Genomic DNA, 25,000 nt, shown 5'->3' with positions numbered 1-25,000 from the left:
TTCCCAAGCTCTCTCATCCCCAACAGACTGCATACTTGCCCCTCTTTCCAAAACTCTTGCATTCACCTCCCTAACAACCCCATCCATAAACAAATTAAACAACCATGGAGACATCACACACCCCTGCCGTAAACCTACATTCACTGAGAACCAATCACTTTCCTCTCTTCCTACACGTACACATGCCTTACATCCTCGATAAAAACTTTTCACTACTTCTAACAACTTGCCTCCCACACCATATATTCTTGATACCTTCCACAGAGCATCTCTATCAACTCTATCATATGCCTTCTCCAGATCCATAAATGCTACAAACAAATCCATTTGCTTTTCTAAGTATTTCTCACATACATTCTTCAAAGCAAACACCTGAAACCACACTGCTCTTCCCCAATCTGATGGTCTGTACATGCATTCACCCTCTCAATCAATACCCTCCCATATAATTTACCAGGAATACTCAACAAACTTATACCTCTGTAATTTGAGCACTCACTCTTATCCCCTTTGCCTTTGTACAATGGCACTATGCACGCATTCCGCCAATCCTCAGGCACCTCACCATTAGTCATACATACATTAAATAACCTTACCAACCAGCTAACAATACAGTCACCCCCTTTTTTAATAAATTCCACTGCAATACCATCCAAACCTGCTGCCTTGCCGGCTTTCATCTTCCGCAAAGCTTTTACTACCTCTTCTCTGTTTACCAAATCATTTTCCCTAACCCTCTCACTTTGCACACCACCTCGACCAAAACACCCTATATCTGCCACTCTATCATCAAACACATTCAGCAAACCTTCAAAATACTCACTCCATCTCCTTCTTACATCACCAGTACTTGTTATCATCTCCCCATTTGCGCCCTTCACTGAAGTTCCCATTTGCTCCCTTGTGTTACGCACTTTATTTACCTCCTTCCAGAACATCTTTTTATTCTCCCTAAAATTTAATGATACTCTCTCACCTCAACTCTCATTTGCCCTTTTTTTCACCTCTTGCACCTTTCTCTTGACCTCCTGTCTCTTTCTTTTATACATCTCCCACTCAATTGCATTTCTTCCCTGCAAAAATCGTCCAAATGCCTCTCTCTTCTCTTTCACTAATACTCTTACTTCTTCATCCCACCACTCACTACCCTTTCTAATCAACCTATCTCCCACTCTTCTCATGCCACAAGCATCTTTTGCGCAATCCATCACTGATTCCCTAAATACATCCCATTCCTCCCCCACTCCCCTTACTTCCATTGTTCTCACCTTTTTCCATTCTGTACTCAGTCTCTCCTGGTACTTCCTCACACAAGTCTCCTTCCCAAGCTCACTTACTCTCACCACCCTCTTCACCCCAACATTCACTCTTCTTTTCTGAAAACCCATACAAATCTTCACCTTAGCCTCCACAAGATAATGATCAGACATCCCTCCAGTTGCACCTCTCAGCACATTAATATATATATATATATATATATATATATATATATATATATATATATATATATATATATATAGCTGGTGGGTTGTCTGATCACTATCTGGTGAAGGCAGAGGTGAATATTTTTAGAGATTTTTAAAAAAGAAGAGAGAAATTCGAGAAGAGAGTGGTGAGAGTATGTGAGCTTGGAAAGAAGACTTGCTTGAGAAAGTAACAGGAGAGGTTAAGTGTAGAATGGCAAAAGGTGAGAGCAAAGTACGTAAGGGAAGTAGATTAGGAATGGAATGTATTTGGGGGAGCAGTGATGACATATGGAAGAGATGCATTTGTTTTATGAAGGGTGTAAGGTGAGTAGATTAGAAAGGGTGGTGAGTGGTTGGATGAAGAGGTAAAGTTGTTAGTGAAAGATAAAAGAGAGGCGTTTGGACGATACTTGCCAGGAAGGAATGGAAATAACCGGTCGATGTATTTGAATAACTGGCAAGAGATGAAAAGGAAGGTGCAAGTTTTGAAAAATGTGCATATGAAAGTTGTGGTGAGAGAGTATCATTAAACTTTATGGAGGGTAAAAAGATATCTTATAAGGATGTAAGTAACTTGCGTAAGTCAAGAAAACAAGTGGGAACATCAGTGAAGTGAAGAGAGGAAATTGAGTCAGTAATTTGAGGGTTTGTTGAATATGTTTGATGATACAGTGGCATATGTAGGGTGGTACGCGAAGTGAGAGAGAGTCAGGGAAAGTGGTTTGGTGAAGAGTGATTGGTAAAAGCCTTCCAGAAGATGAAATCCGGCAAGGCGACAGGTTTGGATGGTATTGTATTTGAATTTATTGATAAAAGGGGTGACTGTGTTGTTGATTGGTTGGTAAGGACATTCAGCGTATTTATGGATCATGATGAAGTGCCTGAGGGTTGGCTGAATACATGTATAGGGCCATAGTAAAAAGGCAAATGGGATAAAGGTGAGTGTTTAAACTACACAGGCATAAGTTTGTTGAGTATGCCTGGAAAACTGTACGGGAGAGAATTGACTGAGAGGGTGAAGGCATGTACAGAGCATCAGATTGGTGAAGAGCAGTGTGGTTTCAGAAGTGGTAGAGGATGTGTCGATCAGGTGTTTGCTTTGAAAATTGTGTTTGAGAAATACCTAAAGAAATAGATGGATTTGTATGCGGCTTTTATGGATCTGGCGAAGGTTATGACAGGGTGGATAGAGATGCTTTGTGGAAGGTCTTAAAAGTATACGTTGTTTGAGGTAGCTGCTTGAGGCAGTTTTTATCAAGGATGCAAGGCATGTGTACAAGCAGGAAGAGAGGAGAGTGACTGCCTCCCAGTGAATGTCGGTCTGCGGCAGGGGTGTGTGATGTCCCTGTAGTAGTTTAATTTTTCTATGGATGGGGTGGTTTTGGAGTGAGGGGCGAGTATGAAGTCTGTTTGTGATGAGAGGGCCTGGGAAGTGAGTCAGTTGTCGTTCCCGGATGACACAGCACTGGCGGCTGATTCTAGTGAGAAACTGCAGAAGTTGTTAACCTAGTTTCGAAAAATGTATGAAAGGAGAAATTTTTGAGTAAATGCGAATAAGAGGGAGATTACTAGGCTCAGCAGGGTTGAGGGACAAGTTAATTGGTATGTGAGTTTAAATGGAGAATAATTGGAGTAAGTGAGGTGTTTTATATATCTGGGAGTGGACGTAGCAGCGGATGGAACCATAGAGGAGGAAGGAGGTCATAAGGTGAGGAAGGGGCAAAGGTTCTGGGAGCGATGAAGAATGTATGGACAGAGAGAACGTTATCTCGGTGTGCGAAAATGGGCATGTTTGAAGGGATAGTTGTTCTAACAATGTTGTACGGTTTGTACGGAGAAAGGTGGATGTGTTGGAAGTGGAATGTTTGAGGACTATATGTGGTATGAGGTGGTTTGATCGATTGAGTAATAATAGGGTAAGAGAGACGTGTGGGGATAAAAAGAGCGTGGTTGAGAGAGCAGAAGATGTGTTGAGATGGTTTGGACATAATGAGAAAATGAGTGAGGAAAGTTTGACAAAGAGGATATATGTGTCTCAGAGATAGAGGGAGCAAGGAGAACGGAAGACCAAATTGGAGGTGGAAGGATGGAGTGAATAAGATTTTGAGTGATCGCGGCCTGAACATACAGGAGGTTGAGAGGTGTGCAAGGAACAGAGTGAATTGGAACGATATGGTATATTGGGATTGACGTCCTGTCAATGAACTGAAACAGGAAATGTGAAACATCTGGGGTAAACCATGGAAAGGGACATGGGGCCTTGCTGTTGAAGAACTGTAGTTTTGGTGCATTACACGTGGCAACTAAAGACTTTTCAGTCTTTTCTTGACATTAACTCGTTCACACAGGGGTAGCGATGCTGTTTCCTGCTGGGCGGGTTGGCGGCAAGAATGGATAAAGGCAAGCGATTATGAATGTGCACATATGTATATGTGTGTATGGCTGTGTATGTGTATGTATATGTGCGTGTGTTAATATATGATATATGTTAATATATACGGAAGATGAAAGCCGGCAAGGCGGCGGGTTTGGATGGTACTGCAGTGGAACTTATTAAAAAAAGATGTTATATTATTGTTGATTGGTTGGTGGGGATATTCAATGTATGTATGGTTCATGGTGAAATGCCTGAGGATTGGCTGATGCATGCATAGTGCCATTATACAAAGGCAAAGATGATAAAGGCGAGTGTTCAAATTACAGAGGTATAAGTTTGTTAACTATTCCTGGGAAATTATATAGGAGGATATTGATTGAGAGGGTGAAGGTATGTACAAAGCTTCAGATTGGGGAAGAGTAGTGTGGTTTCAGAAGTGGTAGAGGATGTATGGATCAGGTGTTTGGTTTGAGGAATGTATGTGAAAAATGCTTAGAAAAACAGATGGATTTGCATGCAGCATTTAAAGATCTGGAGAAGGCATATGATAGAGTTGATAGAGATGCTCATTAGAAGGTTTTAAGAGCATATGGTGTTGGAGGTAAGTTGCTAGAAGCAGTGAAAAGTTTTTATTAAGGATGTAAGGCATGTATACGAGTAGGAAGAGAGGAAATTGATTGGTTTTCATTGAATGTTGGTTTGAGGAAGGGGTGGCGTGATGTCTCCATGATTGTTTGATATGTTTATGGATGGGGTTGTTAGGGAAGTGAATGTTAGAGTTTTAGAAAGAAGGGCAAGTATGCAGTCTTTTGTGGATGAGAGGGCTAAGGAAGTGAGTCAGTAGTTGCTTGCTGATGATACAACGCTGGTGACCGATTCGGTGAAAACTGCAGAAGTTAGTGACTGAGTTTGTAAAGTCCGTGAAAGAAGAAAACTGAGGATGAATGTGAATAAGAGGAAGGTTATTAGGTTCAGTAGAGTTGAGGGACGAGTCAACTGGGAGGTAAGTTTGAATGGAGAAAAACTGGAGGAAGTGAATTTTAGATATCTGACAGTGGATTTAGCAGCTGATCGAACCATGGAAGTGGAAGTGAGTCACATCGTGAGGGAGGAGGCGAAGGTTCTGGGAGCGCTGAAGAATGTATGGAAGGCGAGAATGTTATCTCGGAGAGCAAAAATGGGTATGTTTGAGGGGATAGTGGTTCGAACCATGCCATTTGGTTGCGAGGCATGGGCTATAAACAGAGTTGTGCGGAGGAGGGTGGATGTGTTACAAATGAGATGTTTGAGGACAATATGTGGTGTGAGGTGGTTTGATCGAGTATGTAATGAAAGGATAAGAGAGATGTGTGGTAACAAAAAAAGTGTGGCTGAGAGAGCAGAAGAGAATGTATTGAGAGGGCTTCGTCACATGGAGAGAATGAGTGAGGAAAGATTGAGAAAGGATATATGTGTCAGAGGTGGAGGGAACGAGGAGAAGTGGGAGACCAAATTGGAGGTAGAAGGATGAAATTAACAAGATTTTTAGCGATCGGGGCCTGAACATGCAGGAGGGTGAAAGACGTGCAAGGAATAGAATAAATTGTAACGATGAGGTATACCGTGGTCGACATGCTGTCAGTGGATTGAACCAGGGAATGTGAAGCGTCTGGGGCATGGAAAGATTCGTAGGGCCTGGATGCGGAAAGGAAGCTGTGGTTTCGGTGCATTACACATGACAGCTAGAGACTGAGTGTGAACGAATGTGGCCTTTTATGTCTTTTCCTAGTGCTACCTTGCGCGCGCACGGGGGGAGGGGTATGCCATTTCATGTATGGCGGGGTGACGACGAGAATGGATGAAGGCAGCAAGTGTGAATAAGTACATGTGTATATATGTATATGTCTGTGTATGTATATGTGTGTATACGTTGAAATGTATAGGTAGGCATATGTGCGTGTGTGGGCGTTTATGTATAATGTGTATATGGTGGGTTCGCCCATTATTAGGTCTATTTCCATGCGCTACCTCGCTTACGCAGTAGACAGCGAGAAAGTGTGATAAATATAAATAAATATATGTATATACACGTTTATGGGCGTGTGTTAATATGTATATGTATGTATATATACGTGTATGGGCGTGTATAACTATTAGTGTGTACATGAGTGGATGGGTCGTTCATCATTTCTTTCTTGTCGCTACTTCGCTGAAGCGGGAAACGGTAATCAAGTAAAGAAATAAATGTGAATAGAATTATCTAAGTGTAGTTAAACTTGATAACTTGGTATAAGTGTTTTGTTCTGGTAAAACTAAATTGGGAATGTAATGACGGAGATGTCATCAGCATGTTTCATGTCTTCGTGTAGATAATTCGTTGCCAGCGCGTTGGTGGTGGGAGCGGCTGGTGTTGGGGGTGTGGATGATGACGACGCTGGTGTTAACTCGGAGCTACGCTGGCAACCTCATGTCCCTCTTGGCCGTGAGACACATCCCTGAACCCTACCATACATTGAGGGACGTGCTGGATGATCCGTCTGTAACCATGATATGGCAGACTAACTCGTCGCACGTCCAGTATATTCACGTGCGTAATGAGAAAACATGCTAGAATGTAAGTCTTCTGTCTCTTACACACATACATGAATGTGGACAACACCAGACAACGCTTGACAGGCTAACTCAGCAATCTTTGTTTATTTGTAAGAATTTTCTAAAGCCATTTATTCACTGCAGCAATATAGCAACAGAAGCCGACACTTCGTCTAATTGCACCTATACTCCTACATCTGTGGCAGTAAATGCGAGGATATATATTTCTTATCTAATATTTAAACTTATGAAGTAGATGACTTTCTTAGTGAGAAATATGGATCTGTTATGACGTTTGGTATGAAGTGAACTGGAATGCATTAAGAAGAGCTCTCTCTCTCTCTCTCTCTCTCTCTCTCTCTCTCTCTCTCTCTCTCTCTCTCTCTCTCTCTCTCTCTCTCTCTCTCTCTCTCTCTCTCTCTCTCTCTCTCTCTTTCTCTCTCTCTCTCTATCTCTCTCTCTCTCTCTCTCTCTCTCTCTCTCTCTCTCTCTCGAGCATTCCTTCAGCACCATAATATTCAGCTGCACGTGATGTCCTCCTCCACTTGTGTCACACAACATCTTGCAATCTTTCCAGTCAGTCGAGGGTGGTATATACCGGGAGGTCGCCGAGGCCGAGAGGAACGGTCGGGTTATATTAAAGACACAGTCACAGTTCCCGAAGATGATCGACACCGTCGTGCGTCGTGGCGACCACGTGCTCACGGTAGTAGGCCTGGCCTCAAAGGTCTATATGGCTCAAGATTTCACGCGCACAGGTAATTACACATAGATGAGTGTGTGATTATATTCATACATATATATATATATATATATATATATATATATATATATATATATATATATATATATATATATATATATATATATATATATATATATATATATAAATATATATATATATATATATATATATATATATATATATATATATATATATATATATATATATATATATTTATATATATATATATATATATATATATATATATATATATATATATATATATATATATATATATATATATATATATATATATATATATATATATATTATATATATATATATATATATATATATATATATATATATATATATATATATATATATATATATATATATATATATATATATATATGTATATGGATCTGGAGAAGGCATATGATAGAGTTGATAGAGATGCTCTGTGGAAGGTATTAAGAATATATGGTGTGGGAGGAAAGTTGTTAGAAGCAGTGAAAAGTTTTTATCGAGGATGTAAGGCATGTGTACGTGTAGGAAGAGAGGAAAGTGATTGGTTCTCAGTGAATGTAGGTTTGCGGCAGGGGTGTGTGATGTCTCCATGGTTGTTTAATTTGTTTATGGATGGGGTTGTTAGGGAGGTAAATGCAAGAGTTTTGGAAAGAGGGGCAAGTATGAAGTCTGTTGGGGATGGGAGAGCTTGGGAAGTGAGTCAGTTGTTGTTCGCTGATGATACAGCGCTGGTGGCTGATTCATGTGAGAAACTGCAGAAGCTGGTGACTGAGTTTGGAAAAGTGTGTGGAAGAAGAAAGTTAAGAGTAAATGTGAATAAGAGCAAGGTTATTAGGTACAGTAGGGTTGAGGGTCAAGTCAATTGGGAGGTGAGTTTGAATGGAGAAAAACTGGAGGAAGTGAAGTGTTTTAGATATCTGGGAGTGGATCTGGCAGCGGATGGAACCATGGAAGCGGAAGTGGATCATAGGGTGGGGGAGGGGGCTAAAATCCTGGGGGCCTTGAAGAATGTGTGGAAGTCGAGAACATTATCTCGGAAAGCAAAAATGGGTATGTTTGAAGGAATAGTGGTTCCAACAATGTTGTATGGTTGCGAGGCGTGGGCTATGGATAGAGTTGTGCGCAGGAGGATGAATGTGCTGGAAATGAGATGTTTGAGGACAATGTGTGGTGTGAGGTGGTTTGATCGAGTGAGTAACGTAAGGGTAAGAGAGATGTGTGGATATAAAAAGAGCGTGGTTGAGAGAGCAGAAGAGGGTGTTTTGAAGTGGTTTGGGCACATGGAGAGGATGAGAGAGGAAAGATTGACCAAGAGGATATATGTGTCGGAGGTGGAGGGAACAAGGAGAAGAGGGAGACCAAATTGGAGGTGGAAAGATGGAGTGAAAAAGATTTTGTGTGATCGGGGCCTGAACATGCAGGAGGGTGAAAGGAGGGCAAGGAATAGAGTGAATTGGAGCGATGTGGTATACCGGGGTTGACGTGCTGTCAGTGGATTGAAGCAGGGCATGTGAAGCGTCTGGGGTAAACCATGGAAAGCTGTGTAGGTATGTATATTTGCGTGTGTGGACGTATGTATATAATGTGTATGGGGGGGGGGTTGGGCCATTTCTTTCGTCTGTTTCCTTGCGCTACCTCGCAAACGCGGGAGACAGCGACAAAGTATAATAAAAAATAATATAAAAAAATAATATATATATATATATATATATATATATATATATATATATATATATATATGTCTGGGGATAGGGGAGAAACAATACTTCCCACGCATTCCTCATGTGTCGTAGAAGGCGACTAAAGAAGACGGGAGCGGGGAACCAGAAACCCTCCCCTCCTTGCATTTTAACTTTCTAAAAGGGGAAACAGAAGAAGGAGTCACGCGGGGAGTGTTAATCCTCCTCGAAGGCTCAGATTGGGGTGTATAAATGTGTGTGGATGTAACTAAGATGAGAAAAAAGGAGAGATAGGTAGTATGTTTGAGGAAAGGAACCTCGATCTTTTGGCTCTAAGTGAAACGAAGCTCAAGGGTAAAGGGGAAGAGTGGTTTGGGAATATCTTGGGAGTAAGGTCAGGGGTTAGTGAAAGAACAAGAGAAAGGGAAGGAGTAGCAGTACTCCTGAAACAGGAGTTGTAGGAGTATGTGATAGAGTGTAAGAAAGTAAATTCTAGATTGATATGGGTAAAACTGAAAGTTGATGGAGAGAAATGGGTGATTGTTGGTGCATATGCACCTGAGCATGAGAAGAAAGATCATGAGAGGCAAGTGTTTTAGGAGCAGCTGAATGAGTGTATTAGTGGTTTTGATGCACAAGACCGGGTTATAGCGATGCAAAGGTGAGTAATGTGGCAGTTGATGGAATAATTGGTATACATGGGGTGTTCAGTGTTGTAAATGGAAATGGTGAAGAGCTTGTAGATTTATGTGCCGAAAAAGGACTGGTGATTGGGAATACCTGGTTTAAAAAGCGAGATGTACATAAGTATACGTATGTAAGTAGGAGAGATGGCCAGAGAGCGTTATTGGATTACGTGTTAATTGATAGGCTCGCAAAAGAGAGACTTTTTGGATGTTAATGTGCAGAGAGGTGCAACTGGAGGGATGTATGATCGTTATCTTGTGGAGGTGAAGGTGAAGATTTGTAGGGGTTTTCAGAAAAGAAGAGAGAACATTGGGGTGAAGAGAGTGGTGAGAGTAAGCGAGCTTGGGAAGAAGACTTGAGTGAGGAAGTACCAGGAGAGACTGAGTACAGAATGGAAAAGGGTGAGAACAAAGGAGATAAGGGGAGTGGGGGAGGAATGGGATGTATTTGGGGAAGCAGTGATGGCTTGCGCAAAAGATGCTTGTGGCATGAGAAGCATGGGAGATGGGGTTATTAGAAAGGGTAATGAGTGGTGGGATGAAGAAATAAGATTATTAGTGAAAGAGAACAGAGAGGCATTTGGACGATTTTTGCAGGGAAAAAATGCAAATGAGTGGAAGATGTATAAAAGAAAGAGGCAGGAGATCAAAAGAAAGGTGCAAGAGGTGAAAAAGAGGGCAAATGAGAGTTGGGGTGAGAGAGTATCATTAAATTTTAGGGAGAATCAAAAGATATTTTGGAAGGAGGTAAATAAAGTGCGTAAGACAAGGGAGCAAATGGGAACTTCAGTAAAGGGGGCTAATGGGGAGGTGATAACAAGTAGTGGTGATGCGAGAAAGAGATGGAGTGAGTATTTTGAAGGTTTGTTGAATGTGTTTGATGATAGAGTGGCAGATATAGGGTGTTTTGGTCGAGGTGGTGTGCAAAGTGAGAGGATTAGGGAAAATAATTTGGTAAACAGAGAAGAGGTAGTAAAAGCTTTACGGAAGATGAAAGCCGGCAAGGCAGCAGATTTGCATGGTATTGCAGTGGAATTTATTAAAAAAGGGGGTGACTGTATTGTTGACTGGTTGGTAAGGTTATTCAATGTATGTATGATTCATGGTGAGGTGCCTGAAGATTGGCGGAATGCTTGCACAGTGCCATAGTACAAAGGCAAAGGGGATAAGAGTGAGTGCTCAAATTACAGATGTATAAGTTTTTGAGTATTCCTGGTAAATTATATGGGAGGGTATTGATTGAGAGGGTGAAGGTATGTACAGAGCATCAGACTGGGGAGCAGTGTGGTTTCAGAAGTGGTAGAGGATGTGCAGATCAGGTGTTTGCTTTGAAGAATCTATGTGAGAAATACTTAGAAAAGCAAATGGATTTGTATGTATTATTTATGGATCTGGAGAAGGCATATGATAGAGTTGATAGAGATCCTCTGTGGATGGTATTAAGAATATATGGTGGGGGAGGCAAGCTGTTAGAAGCAGTGAAAAGTTTTTATCGAGGATGTAAGGTATGTGTACGTGCATGAAGAGAGGAAAGTGATTGGTTCTCAGTGAATGTAGGTTTGCGGCAGGGGTGTGTGATGTCTCCATGGTTGTTTAATTTGTTTATGGATGGGGTTGTTAGGGAGGTGAATGGAAGAGTTTTGGTAAGAGGGGCAAGTATGCAGTCTGTTGGGGATGAGAGAGCTTGGGAAGTGAGTCAGTTTTTGTTCGCTGATGATACATCGCTGGTGGTTGATTCATGTGAGAAACTGCAGAAGCTGGTGACTGAGTTTGGTAAAGTGTGTGAAAGAAGAACGTTAAGAGTAAATGTGATTAAGAACAAGGTTATTAGATACAGGAGGGTTGAGGGTCAAGTCAATTGGGAGGTAAGTTTGAATGGAGAAAAACGGGAGGAAGTAAAGTGTTTTAGATATCTCGTAGTGGATCTGTCAGCGGATGGAACCATGGAAGCGGAAGTGGATCATAGGGTGGGGGAGAAGCGAAAATTTTGGGAGCTTTGAAGAATGTTTGGAAGTCGAGAACATTATCTCGGAAAGCAAAAATGGGTATGTTTGAAGGAATAGTGGTTCCAACAATGTTGTCTGGTTGCGAGGCGTGGCTATGGATAGAGTTGTGCGCAGGAGGGTGGATGTCCTGGAAATGAGATGTTTGAGGACAATATGTGGTGTGAGGTGGTTTGATCGAGTAAGTAATGTAAGGGTAAGAGAGATGTGTGGAAAAAAAGAGAGTGTGTTTGAGAGAACAGAAGAGGGTGTTTTGAAATGGTTTGGTCACATGGAGAGAATGAGAGAGGAAAGATTGACCAAGAGGATATATATGTCAGAGGTTGAGGGAACAAGGAGAAGTGGGAGACCATATTTGAGGTGGAAAGATGGAGTGAAAAAGATTTTGAGCTATTGGAGCCTGAACAAGCAGGAGGGTGAAAGGCGTGCAAGGAATAAAGTGAATTGGAACGATGTGGTATACCGGGGTCCACATGCTGTCAATGGATTGAGCCAGGGCATGCGAAGCGCCTGGGGTAAACCAAGGAAAGTTGTGTGGGGCCTGGATGTGGATAGGGAGGTGTGGTTTCGGTGAATTATTACATGACATCTAGAGACTGAGTTTGAACGAATGAGGCCTTTGTTGTTTTACCAACGTTACCTCGCACACCTAAGAGGGGAGGGGATTGCTATTTCATTTGTGGCGAGGTAGCGATAGGAATGAATAAAGGAAGACAGCATGAAATAAGTATATATATATATATTTTTTTTTTTTATACTATTCGCCATCTCCCGCGACAGCGAGGTAGCGTTAAGAACAGAGGACTGGGCCTTTAAGGGAATACCCTCACCTGGCACCCTTCTCTGTTCCTTCTTTTGGGGAAAAAAAAAAAAGTAGCGCAAGGAAACAGGCGAAAGAAATGGCCCAACCCCCCCCCCCCCCCCACACAAATGTATATACATACGTCCACACAAGCAAATATACATACCTACACAGCTTTCCATGGTTTACCCCTGACGCTTCACATGCCCTGATTCAATGCACTGACAGCACGTCAACCCCGGTATACCACATCGATCCAATTCACTCTATTCCTTGCCCTCCTTTCACCCTCCTGCATCTTCAGGCCCCGATCACACAAAATCTTTTTCACTCCATCTTTCCACCTACAATTTGGTCTCCCTCTTCTCTCGTTCCCTCCACCTCCGACACATATATCCTCTTGGTCAATCTTTCCTCACTCATTCTCTCCATGTGCCCAAACATTTCAAAACACCCTCTTCTGCTCTCTCAACCACGCTCTTTTTATTTCCACACATCTCTCTTACCCTTACGTTACTTACTCGATCAAACCACCTCACACCACACATTGTCCTCAAACATCTCATTTCCAGCACATCCATCCTCCTGCGCACAACTCTATCCATAGCCCACGCCTCGCAACCATACAACATTGTTGGAACCACTATTACTTCAAACATACCCATTTTTGCTTTCCGAGATAATGTTCTCGACTTCCACACATTCTTCAAGGCTCCCAGAATTTTCGCCCCCTCCCCCACCCTATGATCCACTTCCGCTTCCATGGTTCCATCCGCTGCCAGATCCACTCCCAGATATCTAAAACACTTCACTTCCTCCAGTTTTTCTCCATTCAAACTCACCTCCCAATTGACTTGACCCTCAACCCTACTGTACCTAATAACCTTGCTCTTATTCACATTTACTCTTAACTTTCTTCTTCCACACACTTTACCAAACTCAGTCACCAGCTTCTGCAGTTTCTCACATGAATCAGCCACCAGCGCTGTATCATCAGCGAACAACAACTGACTCACTTCCCAACCTCTCCCATCCCCAACAGACTTCATACTTGCACCTCTATCCAAAACTCTTGCATTCAACTCCCTAACAACTCCATCCATAAACAAATCAAACAACCTTGGAGACATCACACACCCCTGCCGCAAACCTACATTCACTGAGAACCAATCACTTTCCTCTCTTCCTACACGTACACATGCCTTACATCCTCGATAAAAACTTTTCACTGCTTCTAACAACTTGCCTCCCACACCATATATTCTTAATACCTTCCACAGAGCATCTCTATCAACTCTATCATATGCCTTCTCCAGATCCATAAATGCTACATACAAATCCATTTGCTTTTCTAAGTATTTCTCACATACATTCTTCAAAGCAAACACCTCATCCACACATCCTCTACCACTTCTGAAACCACACTGCTCTTCCCCAATCTGATGCTCTGTACATGCCTTCACCCTCTCAATCAATATCCTCCCATATAATTTACCAGGAATACTCAACAAACTTATACCTCTGTAATTTGAACACTCACTCTTATCCCCTTTGCCTTTGTACAATGGCACTATGCACGCATTCCGCCAATCCTCAGGCACCTCACCATGAGTCATAAATACATTAAATAACGTTACCAACCAGTCAACAATACAGTCACCCCTTTTTTAATAAATTCCACTGCAATACCATCCAAACCTGCTGCCTTGCCGGCTTTCATCTTCTGCAAAGCTTTTACTACCTCTTCTCTGTTTACCAAATCATTTTCCCTAACCCTCTCACTTTGCACACCACCTCGACCAAAACACCCTATATCTGCCACTCTATCATCAAACACATTCAACAAACCTTCAAAATACTCACTCCATCTCCTTCTCACATCACCACTACTTGTTATCACCTCCCCATTTGCGCCCTTCACTGAAGTTCCAATTTCCTCCCTTGTCTTACGCACTTTATTTACCTCCTTCCAGAACAGCTTTTTATTCTCCCTAAATATATATATATATATATATATATATATATATATATATATATATATATATATATATATATATATATATATATATATATATATATATATATATATATATATATATATACATATATATATATATATATTTTTTATTTTTTTTATTATACTTTGTCGCTGTCTCCTGCGTTTGCGAGGTAGCGCAAGGAAACAGACGAAAGAAATGGCCCAACCCCCCCATACACATGTATATACATACGTCCACACACGCAAACATACATACCTACACAGCTTTCCATGGTTTACCCCAGACGCTTCACATGCCTTGATTCAATCCACTGACAGCACGTCAACCCCGGTATACAACATCGCTCCAATTCATTCAATTTCTTGCCCTCCTTTTACCCTCCTGCATGTTCAGGCCCCGATCACACAAAATCTTTTTCACTCCATCTTTCCACCTACAATTTGGTCTCCCACTTCTCGTTCCCTCCACCTCCGACACATATATCCTCTTGGTCAATCTTTCCTCACTCATTCTCTCCATGTGCCCAAACCACTTCAAAACATCCACTTCTGCTCTCTCAACCACGCTCTTTTTATTTCCACACATCTCTCTTACCCTTACGTTACTCACTCGATGAAACCACCTCACACCACACATTGTCCTCAAACATCTCATTTCCAGCACATCCATCCTCCTGCGCACAACTCTATCCATAGCCCACGCCTCGCAACCATACAACATTGTTGGAACCACTATTCCTTCAAACATACCCATTTTTGCTTTCCGAGATAATGTTCTCGACTTCCACACATTCTTCAAGGCCCCCAGAATTTTCGCCCCCTCCCCCACCCTATGATCCACTTCCGCTTCCATGGTTCCATCCGCTGCCAGATCCACTCCCAGATATCTAAAACACTTCACTTCCTCCAGTTTTTCTCCATTCAAACTCACCTCCCAATTGACTTGACCCTCAACCCTACTGTACCTAATAACCTTGCTCTTATTCACATTTACTCTTAACTTTCTTCTTCCACACACTTTACCAAACTCAGTCACCAGCTTCTGCAGTTTCTCACATGAATCAGCCACCAGCGCTGTATCATCAGCGAACAACAACTGACTCACTTCCCAACCTCTCCCATCCCCAACAGACTTCATACTTGCCCCTCTATCCAAAACTCTTGCATTCAACTCCCTAACAACTCCATCCATAAACAAATTAAACAACCATGGAGACATCACACACCCCTGCCGCAAACCTACATTCACTGAGAACCAATCACTTTCCTCTCTTCCTACACGTACACATGCCTTACATCCTCGATAAAAACTTTTCACTGCTTCTAACAACTTGCCTCCCACACCATACATTCTTAAAACCTTCCACAGAGCATCTCTATCAACTCTATCATATGCCTTCTCCAGATCCATAAATGCTACATACAAATCCATTTGCTTTTCTAAGTATTTCTCACATACATTCTTCAAAGCAAACACCTCATCCACACATCCTCTACCACTTCTGAAACCACACTGCTCTTCCCCAATCTGATGCTCTGTACATGCCTTCACCCTCTCAATCAATATCCTCCCATATAATTTACCAGGAATACTCAACAAACTTATACCTCTGTAATTTGAACACTCACTCTTCTCCCCTTTGCCTTTGTACAATGGCACTATGCACGCATTCCGCCAATCCTCAGGCACCTCACCATGAGTCATACATACATTAAATAACGTTACCAACCAGTCAACAATACAGTCACCCCTTTTTTATTAAATTCCACTGCAATACCATCCAAACCTGCTGCCTTGCCGGCTTTCATCTTCTGCAAAGCTTTTACTACCTCTTCTCTGTTTACCAAATCATTTTCCCTAACCCTCTCACTTTGCACACCACCTCGACCAAAACACCCTATATCTGCCACTCTATCATCAAACACATTCAACAAACCTTCAAAATACTCACTCCATCTCCTTCTCACATCACCACTACTTGTTATCACCTCCCCATTTGCGCCCTTCACTGAAGTTCCAATATCCTCCCTTGTCTTACGCACTTTATTTACCTCCTTCCAGAACATCTTTTTATTCTCCCTAAATATGTATATATATATATATATATATATATATATATATATATATATATATATATATATATATATATATGTATATATATATATATATATATATATATATATATATATATATATATATATATATATATTTTTTTTTTTTTTTTTTATAATTTGTCGCTGTCTCCCGCGTTTGCGAGGTAGCGCAAGGAAACAGACGAAAGAAATGGCCCCCCCCCCCATACACATGTACATACACACATCCACACACGCAAATATACATACCTACACAGCTTTCCATGGTTTACCCCAGACGCTTCACATGCCCTGATTCAATCCACTGACAGCACGTCAACCCCTGTATACCACATCGCTCCAATTCACTCTATTCCTTGCCCTCCTTTCACCCTCCTGCATGTTCAGGCCCCGATCACACAAAATCTTTTTCACTCCATCTTTCCACCTCCAATTTGGTCTCCCTCTTCTCCTCGTTCCCTCCACCTCCGACACATATATCTCTTGGTCAATCTTTCCTCACTCATTCTCTCCATGTGCCCAAACCATTTCAAAACACCCTCTTCTGCTCTCTCAACCACGCTCTTTTTATTTCCACACATCTCTCTTACCCTTACGTTACTTACTCGATCAAACCACCTCACACCACACATTGTCCTCAAACATCTCATTTCCAGCACATCCATCCTCCTGCGCACAACTCTATCCATAGCCCACGCCTCGCAACCATACAGCATTGTTGGAACCACTATTCCTTCAAACATACCCATTTTTGCTTTCCGAGATAATGTTCTCGACTTCCACACATTTTTCAAGGCTCCCAAAATTTTCGCCCCCTCCCCCACCCTATGATCCACTTCCGCTTCCATGGTTCCATCCGCTGCCAGATCCACTCCCAGATATCTAAAACACTTCACTTCCTCCAGTTTTTCTCCATTCAAACTCACCTCCCAATTGACTTGATCCTCAACCCTACTGTACCTAATAACCTTGCTCTTATTCACATTTACTCTTAACTTTCTTCTTCCACACACTTTACCAAACTCAGTCACCAGCTTCTGCAGTTTCTCACATGAATCAGCCACCAGTGCTGTATCATCAGCGAACAACAACTGACTCACTTCCCAAGCTCTCTCATCCCCAACAGACTTCATACTTGCCCCTCTTTCCAAAACTCTTGCATTTACCTCCCTAACAACCCCATCCATAAACAAATTAAACAACCATGGAGAAATCACACACCCCTGCCGCAAACCTACATTCACTGAGAACCAATCACTTTCCTCTCTTCCTACACGTACACATGCCTTACATCGTCGATAAAAACTTTTCACTGCTTCTAACAACTTTCCTCCCACACCATATATTCTTAATACCTTCCACAGAGCATCTCTATCAACTCTATCATATGCCTTCTCCAGATCCATAAATGCTACATACAAATCCATTTGCTTTTCTAAGTATTTCTCACATACATTCTTCAAAGCAAACACCTGACCCACACATCCTCTACCACTTCTGAAACTAGAGTGCTCTTCCCCAATCTGATTCTCTGTACATGCCTTCACCCTCTCAATCAATACCCTCCCATATAATTTACCAGGAATACTCAACAAACTTATACCTTTGTAATTTGAGCACTCACTCTTATCCCCTTAGCCTCTGTACAATGGCACTATGCACGCATTCCGCCATTCCTCAGGCACCTCACCATGAGTCATACATACATTAAATAACCTTACCAACCAGTCAACAATACAGTCACCCCCTTTGTTAATAAATTCCACTGCAATACCATCCAAACCTTCTGCCTTGCCGGCTTTCATCTTCCGCAAAGCTTTTACTACCTCTTCTCTGTTTACCAAATCATTTTCCCTAACCCTCTCACTTTGCACACCACCTCGACCAAAACACCCTATATCTGCCACTCTATCATCAAACACATTCAACAAACCTTCAAAATACTCACTCCATCTCCTTCTCACATCACCACTACTTGTTATCACCTCCCCATTTGCGCCCTTCATTGAAGTTCCCATTTGCTCCCTTGTCTTACGCACTTTATTTACCTCCTTCCAGAACATCTTTTTATTCTCCCTAAAATTTAATGATACTCTCTCACCCCAACTCTCATTTGCCCTTTTTTTCACCTCTTGCACCTTTCTCTTGACCTCCTGTCTCTTTCTTTTATACATCTCCCACTCAATTGCATTTTTTCCCTGCAAAAATCGTCCAAATGCCTCTCTCTTCTCTTTCACTAATACTCTTACTTCTTCATCCCACCACTCACTACCCTTTCTAATCAACCCACCTCCCACTCTTCTCATGTCACAAGCATCTTTTGCGCAATTTATCACTGATTCCCTAAATACATCCCATTCCTCCCCCACTCCCCTTACTTCCATTGTTCTCACCTTTTTCCATTCTTTACTCAGTCTCTCCTGGTATTTCCTCACACAGGTCTCCTTCCCAAGCTCACTTACTCTCACCACCCTCTTCACCCCAATATTCACTCTTCTTTTCTGAAAACCCATACAAATCTTCACCTTAGCCTCCACAAGATAATGATCAGACATCCCTCCAGTTGCACCTCTCAGCACATTAACATCCAAAAGTCTCTCTTTCGCACGCCTGTCAATTAACACGTAATCCAATAACGCTCTCTGGCCATCTCTCCTACTTACATAAGTATACTTATGTATATCTCGCTTTTTAAACCAGGTATTCCCAATCATCAGTCCTTTTTCAGCACATAAATCTACAAGCTCTTCACCATTTCCATTTACAACACTGAACACCCCATGTGTACCAATTATTCCCTCAACTGCCACATTACTCACCTTTGCATTCAAATCACCCATCACTATAACCCGGTCTCGTGCATCAAAACCACTAACACACTCATTCAGCTGCTCCCAAAACACTTGCCTCTCATGATCTTTCTTCTCATGCCCAGGTGCATATGCACCAATAATCACCCACCTCTCTCCATCAACTTTCAGTTTTACCCATATTAATCGAGAATTTACTTTCTTACATTCTATCACATACTCCCACAACTCCTGTTTCAAGAGTATTGCTACTCCTTCCCTTGCTCTTGTCCTCTCACTAACCCCTGACTTTACTCCCCAGACATTCCCAAACCACTCTTCCCCTTTACCCTTGAGCTTCGTTTCACTCAGAGCCAAAACATCCAGGTTCCTTTCCTCAAACATACTACCTATCTCTCCTTTTTTCACATCTTGGTTACATCCACACACCTTTAGGCACCCCACTCTGAGCCTTCGAGGAGGATGAGCACTCCCCGCGTGACTCCTTCCTCTGTTTCCCATTTTAGAAAGTTAATACAAGGAGGGGAGGATATATATATATATATATATATATATATATATATATATATATATATATATATATATATATATATATATATATATATATATATATATACATATATTCTTTCCTTTAAACTATTCGCCATTTCCCGCGTTAGCGAGGTAGCGTTAGGAACAGAGGACTGAGCTTTTCTAAGTATTTCTCACATACATTCTTCAAAGCAAACACCTGGTCCACACATCCTCTACCACTTCTGAAACCACACTGCTCTTCCCCAATCTGATGCTCTGTACATGCCTTCAACCTCTTAATCAATACCCTTTCATATGATTTCCCAGGAATACTCAAAAAACTTATACCTCACTTGGCCTCATAATCTTTTTCTTTCTTCTTTTTTCTTGCCTATAATGTAATAATTTGCTTTGCTTGTTTTTTATAACGTACTTGTGTGTCACAATAATGCCAGGATGTGTCACAATATACCTATATGTGCCAAATGCTTCTTTTTCATGTTCTGATCATTTTCGAAAACCCTCATGGATTAGGGCCTCTTCTTTCTTCTTCTTTCCTCTTCTTAATGTTATGATGCATTCTAAATTCTTTCTGATATATCAGTTGTGCTAAGTCGTTGTCTCACATAAAAGTACCAGAATATAATTCTGCACACTTATCACGTATGAATTAATTGGTACTACCTTGCAAAACTCTTGGAAAAAAATAGGAAATTAGATTTGATGTATTTCTTTTCTTTTAAGTTGGAGGTTAAACCCACAGAAGGTTAGCCCACATCAAAATCGGTCATTATTGAAAGGAAAAAAGAAGAGACAAAGGAAGGTTTTGACTAATTTTGGAGGATATGAGAATCTTGTCCCTTAACTTGTGCCTGGTCATAGTTATTGGGAAACACATGGAAGGGTTGAGAGTTCCAATGTTTCGTGGGGAAGGGAAACATTTATCAAGACGGCCGAGCTTGAGTTGCCGCATAGTAATCATGTGACCCAACAACTTACTGAGTATTGCGTGGCCTAGCTAGCTGTGACTACCTGTAAGTCTAGTCTGTGTTACTTGGTGATACTAATGAACACAGACAAATATGATGGATTATGTACGAAGGATTAATTATATAAAACATGACATTTGGTGTTCGATGGGGTGTAGACATTAATTCTATCTTTCTCAGGGCAATGCTCTTTTTACCAGTCCAGAGAAGGCCTCCTTCCTATAATGTTTGCCATGATTGGTCAGAGGGACAGTCCACTTGTCCTGTCTTTAGATAAAAGGTACGTCTATGAACTGTATGTTATTTGTTCCCATTTGTTTATATGAACCAGCTAGGCTGTACATGTTAAAATGGGTAATTTTGTATTTGAGGCTATAGATGTAGGGACATGATGTAGTCATTTCGCATCCAATAGCTGTTCGCCATATATTTATATATATATATATATATATATATATATATATATATATATATATATATATATATATATATATATATATATATATATATATATATATATATATATATATATATAAATATATATATATATATATATACATATATATATATATATATATATATATATATATATATATATATATATATATATATATATATATATATATATATATATATATATATATATATATATATATATATATATATATATATATATATATATATATATATATATATATATATATATATATATATATATATATATATATATATATATATATGTATATGTATATATATAGTTATTCATATTTCTATGTATTTATTTTACTTTGTCGCTGTCTCCCGCGTTAGCGAGGTAGCGCATGGAAACAGACGAAAGAATGGCCCAACCCACCCACATACACATGGATGTACATACACGTCCATACACGCAAATATACATACCTATACATCTCAATGTATACACATATATACACACACAGATATAATTCATGCTGTCTGCCTTTATTTATTCCCATCGCCACCCTGCCACACATGGAATAACAACCCCCTCCCCCTTCATGTGTGCAAGGAAGCACTAGGAAAAGACAACAAAGTCCCCATTCGTTCAAACTCAATCTCTAGCTGTCATGTAATAATGCACCGAAACCACAGCTCCCTTTCCACATCCAGGCCCCACAGAACTATCCATGGTTTACCCCAGAACATTCACATGAACTGGTTCAATCCACTGACAGCAGGTCGACCTCGGTATACCACATCGTTCCAATGTACTCTATTCCTTGCACGACTTTCACCCTCCTGCATGTTGCACGCCTTTCACTCTCCTGCATGTTGAGGCCCCGGTCGCTGAAAATCATTTTCACTCCATCTTTCCACCTCCATTTTGGTCTCCCACATCTCCGCGTTCCCTCCACCAATGACACGTATATCCTCTTGGTTAATCTTTCCTCACTCATTCTCTCCATGTGACCAAACCATTTCAAAACACCCTCTTCTGCTCTCTCAACCACACTCTTTTTCTTTCCATACATCTCTCTTACCCTTACATTACTTACTCGATCAAACCACCTCACACCAAATATTGTCCTCAAACATCTCATTTCCAGCACATCCACCCTCCTCCGCACAACTCTATCCATAGCCCACGCTTCGCAACAAGGCAACATTGTTGGAACCACTATTCCTTCAAACATACCAATTTTTGCTTTCCGAGATTATGTTCTCGACTTCCAAACATTCTTCAAGGCTCACAGAATTTTCGCCCCCTTACCCACCCTATGATTCACTTCCGCTTCCATGGTTCCATCCGCTGCCAGATCCACTCCCAGATATCTAAAACACTTTACTTCCTCCAGTTTTTCTCCATCTAAACTTACTTCCAAATTGACTAGACCCTCAATCCTACTGTACCTAATAACCTTGCTCATATTCACATTTACTCTTAACTTTCTTCTTTCACACACTTTACCAAACTCAGTCACCAGCTTCTGCAGTTTCTCACATGAATCAGCCACCAGCGCTGCATCGTCAGCGAACAACAACTGACTCACTTCCCAAGCTCTCTCATCCACAACGGACTGCATACTTGCCCCTCTTTCCAAAACTCTTGCATTCACCTCCCTAACAACCCCATCCATAAACAAGTTAAACAACCATGGAGACATCACACACCTCTGCCGCAAACCTACATTCACTGAGAACCAATCACTTTCCTCTCTTCCTACACGTACACATGCCTTACATCCTCGATAAAAACTTCTCACTGCTTCTAACAACTTGCCTCCCACACCATATATTCTTAATACCTTCCACAGAGCATCTCTATCAACTCTATCATATGCCTTCTCCAGATCCATAAATACTACATACAAATCCATTTGCTTTTCTAAGTATTTCTCACATACATTCTTCAAAGCAAACACCTGACCCACACATCCTCTACCACTTCTGAAACTATAGTGCTCTTCCCCAATCTGATGCTCTGTACATGCCTTCACCCTCTCAATCAATACCCTCCCATGTAATTTACCAGGAATACTCAACAAACTTATACCTCTGTAATTTAAGCACTCACTCTTTTCTCCTTTGCATTTGTACAGTGGCAATATGCAAGCATTCCGCCAATCCTAAGGCATCTCACCATGAATCATACATACATTAAATAACCTTACCAACCAGTCAACAATACAGTCACCCTCCTTTTTAATAAATTCCACTGCAATAACATCCAAACCTGCTGCCTTGCCGGCTTTCATCTTCCGCAAAGCTTTTACTACCTCTTCTCTGTTTACCAAATCATTTTCCCTAACCCGGTCACTTTGCACACCACCTCGACCAAAACACCCTATATCTGCCAATCTATCATCAAACACATTCAACAAACCTTCAAAATACTCACTCCATCTCCTTCTCACATCACCACTACTTGTTATCACCTCCCCATTTGCGCCCTTCACTGAAGTTCCCATTTGCTCCCTTGTCTTACGCACTTTATTTACTTCCTTCCAGAACATCTTTTTATTCTCCGTAAAATTTGATGATACTCTCTCACCCCAATTCTCATTTGCCCTCTTTTTCACCTCTTCCACCTTTCTCTTGACGTCCTGCTTCTTTCTTTTATACATCTCCCACTCATTTGCATTTTTTCCCTGCAAAAATCGTCCAAATGCCTCTCTCTTTTCTTTCACTAATGATCTTACTTCTTCATCCCACCACTCACTACACTTTCCAATCAACCCACCTCCCACGCTTCTCATGCCACAAGTATCTTTTGCGCAAGCCATCACTGATTCCCTAAATACATCCAATTCCTCCCCCACTCCCCTTATCTCCTTTGTCCTCACCTTTTTCCATTCTGTACTCAGTCCTTCCTGGTACTTCCTCACACAAGTCTTCTTCCCAAGCTCACCTGCTCTCACCACTCTCTTCACCCCAACATTCTCTCTTCTTTTCTGAAAACCTCTACAAATGTTCACCATCGCCTCCACAAGATAATGATTAGACATCACTCCAGTTGCACCTCTCAGCACATTAACATCCAAAAGTCTCTCTTTCGCGCGCCTGTCAATTAACACGTAATCCAATAATGCTCTCTGGCCATATCTCCTACTTATATACGTATACTTATGTATATCTTGCTTTTTAAACCAGGTATTCCCAATCACCAGTCCTTTTTCAGCACATGAATCTACAAGCACTTCACCATTTCCATTTATAACACTGAACACACCATGTATACCAATCATTCCCTCAACTGCCACATTACTCACCTTTGCATTCAAATCACACATCACTATAACCCAGTGTTGTGCATCAAAACCACTCATATATATATATATATATATATATATATATATATATATATATATATATATATATATATATAGATAGATAGATATAGATATTTATTCAAACTATTCGCCATTTCCCGTGTTAGCAAGGTAGCGTCAAGAACAGAGGACTGGGCCTCTGAGGGAATATCCTCACCTGGCCCCCTTCTCTGTTCCTTCTTTTGGAAAATTAAAAAACAAAAGCAAGAGGGGAGGATTTCCAGCCTCCCGCTCCCTCCCCTTTTAGTCGCCTTCTACGACACGCAGGGAATACGTGGGAAGTATTCTTTCTCCCCTATCCCCAGGGATATATATATATATGTATATATATATATATATATATATATATATATATATATATATATATATATATATATATATATATATATATATATATATATATATATATATATATATATATATATATATATATATATATATATATATATATATATATATATATATA

General features: G+C 40.8%; 1 protein-coding gene across 1 annotated transcript in view; it reads left to right on the top strand.

Annotated features, from left to right (window-relative positions):
* LOC139756949 (glutamate receptor ionotropic, kainate 4-like) overlaps positions 1 to 25,000 on the top strand; it is a 104,708-nt gene that overhangs the window by 31,113 nt on the left and 48,595 nt on the right. Inside the window, exons 4-6 of the mRNA XM_071676893.1 lie at positions 6,192 to 6,409; positions 6,992 to 7,172; positions 20,924 to 21,023. Coding sequence (XP_071532994.1) covers positions 6,192 to 6,409; positions 6,992 to 7,172; positions 20,924 to 21,023 — 499 coding nt within the window. The remainder of the gene's footprint in view (positions 1 to 6,191; positions 6,410 to 6,991; positions 7,173 to 20,923; positions 21,024 to 25,000) is intronic.

Source organism: Panulirus ornatus, chromosome 23 (assembly GCF_036320965.1).
Source record: "Panulirus ornatus isolate Po-2019 chromosome 23, ASM3632096v1, whole genome shotgun sequence".
In the NCBI taxonomy this organism is placed as follows: Eukaryota; Metazoa; Arthropoda; class Malacostraca; order Decapoda; family Palinuridae; genus Panulirus; species Panulirus ornatus.
The sequence above is the reverse complement of the archived record's forward strand: the minus strand, read 5'-3'. Positions and strand labels throughout refer to the sequence as shown.